The following is a 7746-nucleotide window of genomic DNA, read 5'->3' as shown; positions in this document are numbered from 1 at the left end:
ATGCTCATGATAATAGTTATTTTCCGTGACGGAAATATTGAAATAGCAACAAGCAAATCTTTACGGGATAAGACATAGAAATTTAAAAACCTTATTAACAGTTGTGACCTAATGCACCGCGCGAAGCGCAGGCATTAGTGAGATGATAAAATTATACCTTTGCATGATTATATTACTTCTGATAACTTTAAGTTATCCCAGATTTCAATCGAGGGCATAATAATCATAAAAGAAAACTGTTGAAACGTTCACTTGAAAAATTAATATTCGTAATTAAGCTTTACATTGCATAAAATTGGCATAGTATAAAAATTAGCCTTCAAAGTAATCAAAGTAATCTCATAATCTTCCATATAAATTTTCGCTCCAAATCATACCAATGAACAACACTTATTCCGAACATTAAATTGATGAAAAAATTGCCCCATTTCAAATAGTTCAAGGTAAAATTAGCTCATTTTCCCTTATCTTGGAATAACTATTAGTAGGAAGGGTATTTTTGAGTTGTTTGCCCAATTAGAGAGCATTTATGAGCAAAAAATAAAATATAGGGTACAATTGACCTATTTCAAATCGTTAATGTTTGACCCCTTTCCCTTATTATATGATTTCAAATGAGCAAAAAATAAAATATAGGGTACAATTGACCTATTTCAAATCGTTAATGTTTGACCCCTTTCCCTTATTATATGATTTCAAATGTAAGAAGCCTTTCCAGAGCTATACTTAACATCTCCTTATCTCTCTTATACAAGTATTCAAAAGATGAGTTAATTTTAAATAGGGAAAGTTACGGATAAGTACAATTCAGGCACCTAGTTTACCAAAATGGCTTACATATACACAACATATAAACTCAATGTGTGTGTGTAAAGTATATGCATATTTTAGTATAAGTATGTACAACCTATACATGCTTTACATATTTTATAAACTAGATCACTCAAAGATATTGGGCTGTAATTTTCCTTTTAATTTGTAATTTGAAAACAAAGAAAGGAAAAACTTAACCTACCACTTGAAAAACTTAGAAAGTGAGTATCTAACACTACTTTTAAATTTTAGGGGTTTACGTGCTATTTTCACGAAGAAATTTGCATTGCCTTCATCAATTGAAGCAAGGATGAGAAAAACTTTAGAAAAGGAATAAAAGTTATTTTGCCAAGCAAATCAGTTCATTGATAACTTTGACAATGCAGTAATCTCCACTTAATATTTACAGAGAGAACTTTCATGGACAAGAATCATTGTCAATTCAGTATAAAGAACCCTTCATCTGTCTTTGAACATAAATCTGACCCTGGAGAGAGGATACTTGTGACATAGCCAACATGAACATGATCAGATTGAGGGAACTCAAGCAACAATAGGGTATGATGCGCAAGTTGCAATACCTACAAGTATATCATTAGCATCGGTTTATTAACCTCATCAAAATACTAACTCACTAGCTTTTTCTTTTGTAATTGTATCGATCTAGATGAACTTGAACACGGTCTAATAGCACTAAAGTTAAGATTTCATGGCCTCTTAACAATTGAACTATCTTCTAACGACCCGAATTGATAACTATTCTCCATCAGTTTTATCTTTTAATGGTAATAATAGAATAATAGAATCAGCTTTCTCAATTCGAGTGCAGTGTGCATCTTCAATGCAGAAAGGGGAAAAAGAGATTTTATGATATTGGAGAAACTTACCACACATGTTCTTTCCCATATCCATTTTGAAGTATCCATTGTCACCCCAATCTGCTCCCCATGAATTCTTGATCAGCCAATATGGAGTACCATTTTCAACACCATATCCCACTGCAAGAACAGCATGGTTCACATCCTGCCAATGCAACACAGAACGTGAGTAATCTAACCAGTGTCTCACATATTTGGGGTAGGGTTATGAATCCTATCTAGACAATGTGTTCCATCATTCCCATTTTGTTCCGGTACTATAATTTGTATCTTAAGTTGATTAGGATTTTCTAAATCTAGAGCTTCTCTAAATCTTTCCTATATTCTAACGCTGAATAGTTAAAATAATAAACACAGACACCCAGTATACATTTAATTACATTTTTGGACCGCTCTAAAACATAAGAGCCGGTAGATGTATATTTTTGTACATTAAAATATACATATAATATACTATTTAGTATAAATATACATATAATATTGTGGCTAGCGCTCATAATTAATTTTGGCCGATTTGCCAAATGCATTTATTTGTCATATGTAATGTCGATTTCAAACGGTTGTTTTTCACTTCCAAAAGTTGAAACAGTACTCTGCAGTCCGCATTTACTGTAGCAAGAAAAAGAAATACCTATATAACCTAGAGAAATAAGAATAGCAGATTAAAAGGGCAAAATGTCAATATCATCGGAACTAAAAACTTACTTGGGGAGTGTTGCCACACACAGTGCTGCTGTAAATTCCACTCTTGTACTCTTTGAAACCTTTTACCACCTGATAAGCTACACTAACCGGTCTAATAAATGCAACTGCGTATTTTAGTTCATCTTCAGCATCCTGTAATTAATAATGTTTAAGTGTAAGTTATTCCAACCAATGCCCATTGACCATTTCCAAAACATCAACTTAAACTAAACTAGATAACTCAACAGTGGTTTGCATGAAGTGAGAAACTCAACAAGGACCGAGCGGGGAACTCAAAATTATGCATTGTATCAGATCCACTCAACTGAAATCCTTAGGCATTGAAATTACTAGAATGATAGATTTTTCCCGTCCAATAGCTAGGGGAATCTTCCTTTATGAATATAAGAAATTCTTAGCACCTATGTAAGCAAGTAAACGTTGATCCAAGAGTAAAGAGATATCCGTACCTTGGTAATATTGACAGAATCAAGGACTTGGACAGCAACATTTTTTGACGAGAATTTGCATACACCATCACCACCCTTTCCAGTGTAAGGATATTCTTCCTCAGTATCAAGACCACCGGTGTATTTAATGTACTCAAAAGCCTGTGATGGAAGCCCGCCGTGGCACCCAAAGTTATTAAAAGCTCCAGCACAGTCTACGAGTTGCTGCTCAGACAGTGAGATGTTCTTCCCAAATGCCTGTGCATATGCTGCCTCCAGAGCACCAGTAGTGCTGCCCAAACAACATGTCTCATTTTTCAACTTCAGAAACCCAAATAAAATGGAATGGATGTAAGAGTAGTCATATTGTTGAGACCAACTAATTTTGGAGTAATCTGATTAACAATTAATTGATAGAATGAATTTCAAAATGGAAAAAATTAAGAACATAAGTGACTATGATCCTCACTGCTCCTAACCTGAATGTCCAGCAAGATCCGCACTTGCCCTGCTTCTTCACTGGGCTTATTATTCCTGCTTCCCTCCAGTCTTTCTAAAAGACAAAATTGGAGATCCAAATTAGGAATGAAAACTTCTTGTAACCAATCAATACCTCAACTTAACTGAGTACATGCTCTTTTAGGCAGCAACGGAATAATAGCTTCAAAAGCAGCCACTCCTGTACCGACTACTTTCATCTTGAAAAAAGGAAAATATACAAATATGTATATATATATGTATGCATGAGAGAGCGTGTGTGGGAACATTCTTAAAAATACACATTCATACCAAATGTATGTCACATAATAGTGACCTCTTGACTTAAAATGCTAGATCTTTGCTTCTAGGTGCAATAGCTATTTATGTTTTTGTCATCTCAAGGCAGTTCACCATCATGAGAGTAATGGCACCAATATTAGGTCGCAAAATGGACATGGCCAGGCATTTGCAAAATTTCCTTTTAGGAGATCATACAAGATAGGGGCGCGCCGAAAGCACCAAAATCTAGATTGCGATTACAGGATTTCCAGTTGGAGTGAATGGATAACTTTTTTTTTTTTTTTTTTTTTTTTTTTTTTTTGGAGTGAATGGATAACTTTGGTGCTAACGGTAAAGATCATTTACGAAGCATAATTAACAGCTGCGGAATTAGATATAAATATATAATGGAGTTGTGATTGCAAATACCGTCTCTGGTAGGACGACATTAGTGAGCTTAAGATTGCTCTTTGTGGTAGCAGAACAGTTTTGAGGAGCTCCTAGCCTTTGTCTCCTAAACTCATCCCATGTTAGGTCAGTAAACTCTGTCAAGAAACATACTCATTGTCAAATAGGGGCAGGCACATTCATTATCAAGAGTAAAATAAAGCAAGCACAAAATGGTGGTGCCTTCTTATGCTTTATTTTTGTTTGCTCTTCTCTTTTTCGTCGTCCTTCATTTTCACCTTTACTTTCCCTTTCTTCACTCACCTAAAAGAAATTTAGTTTTCTTGAATCTGCCACTTTAAAATAAGCAGAGACTTCTTCATTTGGGGCAGTTATATACCCCATTTGTGGGACTACACTGGGTATGTTGTTGTTGTTTGTTATTTTGTTTCAACTTCCTGTTTCGCAAGATCCTCCGCACTTTTTTGACTTAGTTTTATAGAAGAATGGATAGGTAATCAAGAATAAATACACAACTACTTTTACCTACCCATTCTCCTATAAAACTAAGCCAAAAAAGTGTGATAACCTATCCTCAATTATTATGTTTCAACTTCCATGTCTTTTCTTTCCTTGAGTCAACAACAACAACAACAACATCATACCCAGTGTAATCCCACAAGTGGGGTCTGGGGAGGGTAGGATGTACGCAGACCTTACCTCTACCTTTTTTTCCTTGAGTCAACGAAAGAAAAGACATAGAAGCTTTAAACATTTGAAGGATATAATGAATCTCATAAATTAAGGATTTTCAATCAACAACCATATGGCAAGATTCAGGGGAAACTCATATTCTTTCCTACTCCTTACTCTTCAAAAACATGACCCAGCCAAGTAATTTGCTTCAAAATAAGAACCACCACCACACCAACAATCCCAACCTAGTCGCCTTTTCTATATACACACAACATGGAATTATAATCACAGAAAATTGTTGCTTTATTAATTTGAGTATATTAACAAGTCTAAATCTAATATGTCATACACATAGAAAAAGAATAACCATCAAATCTCAAAGGCCCAATCTCAAACTGTTAGCTATGCCATATACTTTCCAAATTCAACAAACAAGTAGACAGACATAATTAGCTCACACGTTATATAAATAAGCCCTAGGAGTAATAATCAACTACATCTCAATCTCAAATCAAGTTAAGATTATACAAGTTATCTATTCAGCTCATTTCATAAACTGTAAAAAAATTGAATAAGAAAAACCAGCCTATAGCTATGCTTTAAAAAAATAGAAAAACATACATACATTAAGGCAATTACCATTAACACCAAGTTTGTATGAAAGTCGTTTCTTGTTATGAGACCTAATCGTCTTCAAATTGTCGAAGAATATCTCGAACCTCTGCTTGATCTCCTCAACTGACTCGTATCTCTTTCCATACCTTATAAAGTTAACATCCCCAAAAGAAAAAGAAAAAAAATGAAGCCGTAACTCAAAATGGAAACAAACTTTAGAGATAATGGTAAAAACCATCTTCAAGTATTTCTCAACATTAATTGTTCATTTTCCTACCTTAACTATCACCATCTATGTATTAAAACAAAACCTATTTGAGTACATGGTGATCATTGGCGGAGCCAGGATTTTTATTAAGGTGTTCAAAAATTAGAAGAAGTAAATATACAAAGAAGCCAAAGGTTTCAATATCTATTATATATACATAAAAAATAATTTTAATTTTGTATAAAAATATAATTTTTTGCCGAAAGGGGTTCGGATGAATGCCTCACCCCACCTAGCTCTGTCCCCGTAGGAAAAAGAAACAAACTGATAGTTGACCTAATTAGCTTCGAGGTGTATTTTAATACATATATAGTGATAGTTCAGATAGAAAAAGAGAACAACCATAGCTGGGGTTGAAACTCGCGAAATAATGATAGTTCAGTTATGTTTCACCATTAACTTAAAACTTAAACTTATTTACTCCCTCTGTTCACTTTTACTTGTCCACTATACTAAAAATAAATTTTCACTCTTACTTATCAACTTTAGCATATAAAAAAAAGACAAACTTTTATTTTTTATTTTACCCTTAATATTAATTACTTATTTCCAAATCATTCTCCAAGTTCAATGAGACTATAAACCAATTAATATGGATATTATTGTAAAATACATACTTCATTTATTAAATCTTAATGGGTGTGCAAAGGCAAAAGTGAACAAATAAAAGTGAACGGATGGAGTATTCAAAAAGAGGAAATTAAAAGAATCGAACTGACCTGCGGGCAAAGCGAAGGAAGGAGAGAGCATGGGGAGTTTGGCCAATTACTTGGAGAATAATTCGACTCTCCAACTCGTTGGAAACTACTTGCCTGATTGGGTTATCATCGCCGTTGAAAGTCAACGCTCCGCCAAAGCAGGCGATGAGAGCAGTGATGACGACGAACACACGACTCATTATTCTTCTTGTTCTTCCTTGGGGAGAGCGGGAGCTTAAGATAACGAAATGTACTTTTTTATTTGCTACTAGTTAATTAATGATGCTGTCTGACTAGATGCTTTCTTGATGAAAAAATTAATAATGCAGGTCTGTTTTTTATTTATTTATTTATTTATTTAGAAAAAATGAGTGTAGACCGAGTCGGATTATCTCGAATTACTATTTAATAATGCTTAAATTCACAGTTTAATATTTATAAATATTTAAATAGTACTTTCTCCAAAAAAATTACTTTCTCCAAAAAAATTGTCTTACTTTACTTATTAGTTTGCCTCAAAAGATTGATATATTTCTATATTTAGAAACAATTTAATTTTATGAGATGATTTATAGTAACGCAAATATCTAAGCACTTTTATTTTGATTAATACATTTCAAAAAATGTTTTCCTTTATTTCTTAAATTATGTGGCACAAGAAACTACATAAATTTTCTGGACGAAAGGAGCAAATTTCTAGCACATGCAAAGAACTTAAATAAAAAATTGTTGAATTTCTCCGACCCACCCATAAGGAGGATCAATAATATTCGCACTTACCATCGAACGTGATTCAAACCTTCAACCTATCGATTGATACTGGAGGTGCTCAACCACTTGAGCTGCCCTCACTTGTCAACCCATGTGTAATAGTGAATCTACCTCTAAACGTGGATGTCTTTTTTAAGAAAAAAAAAATTAAAGCCACCATCAAAGGTGGTAATTTATTAATAAAATCAAACTGTACAAGTAAAGAAAAGGAAAAGAAGAAAAATCTAAGAATATAGAAATGCTAAAACTATGCTAATCCTAATAACACCACAAGAAGAAACTAAGTAGCTCCAAGGCCTTGTCTTGCATCCATTTTTCACATCTACTAGTCTCGCAGATGGAATGAATCAAGAACTCATGAAGTAAAACTTCAGGCTTTTGGCTATGATAAGCCTCTTCCAGTAGTGGTTTTATAGGACTTGCACAGCTTCACCATATAGAACCAAGCTCTCAGATCATCACAGGTCTGCATAGACTGTTGTTCCTGCAAACTGATCCTTCAAGCTGATTGCACCTTGTCCAGTTTACATGCACTGGAAAGCACTTCTTGTAGCCATTGTATTAGAACTCATCCAGCCTTTAAACTCCAGATCATTCCAATATTACAAACTACCAACTAGATATAGTACATCCTTCAGTAGATTGAACATAAGTTAATACCACACACTGAAGGCTGCACTATATTAAGTTTATTCCCTCCCTATGATTCAAAACTGATTCTTTGATCT

At 34.0% G+C, this 7746-nt stretch overlaps 1 protein-coding gene across 1 annotated transcript; it reads right to left on the bottom strand.

The window, feature by feature from the left end:
* Window positions 1-1153: 1153 nt before the first annotated feature.
* LOC132068756 (cysteine proteinase 3-like) lies at window positions 1154-6531 on the bottom strand. The gene is made up of 8 exons (XM_059462449.1): window positions 6269-6531; window positions 5306-5427; window positions 4013-4128; window positions 3304-3377; window positions 2846-3116; window positions 2397-2528; window positions 1701-1836; window positions 1154-1394 (listed from the first exon to the last, which is right to left on the bottom strand). The coding sequence occupies exons 1-8, from the start codon at window positions 6445-6447 to the stop codon at window positions 1357-1359; spliced, it is 1068 nt and encodes a 355-aa protein (XP_059318432.1). The 5' UTR covers window positions 6448-6531; the 3' UTR covers window positions 1154-1356.
* Window positions 6532-7746: the final 1215 nt, after the last annotated feature.

Source organism: Lycium ferocissimum, chromosome 8, assembly GCF_029784015.1.
Source record: "Lycium ferocissimum isolate CSIRO_LF1 chromosome 8, AGI_CSIRO_Lferr_CH_V1, whole genome shotgun sequence".
NCBI lineage: Eukaryota > Viridiplantae > Streptophyta > Magnoliopsida > Solanales > Solanaceae > Lycium > Lycium ferocissimum.
This window is presented reverse-complemented; position numbering and strand designations above follow the sequence as displayed.

Coding starts and splice junctions, on each gene's coding strand:
- LOC132068756 (XM_059462449.1), bottom strand. CDS start 6,447: ATGAGTCGTGTGTTCGTCGTCATCACTGCTCTCATCGCCTGCTTTGGC. Junction 2,529..2,845: donor ATTCTGTCAATATTACCAAG/GTACGGATATCT, acceptor TATTAATTACAG/GATGCTGAAGATGAACTAAA. Junction 1,395..1,700: donor TATGGGAAAGAACATGTGTG/GTAAGTTTCTCC, acceptor ATATACTTGTAG/GTATTGCAACTTGCGCATCA.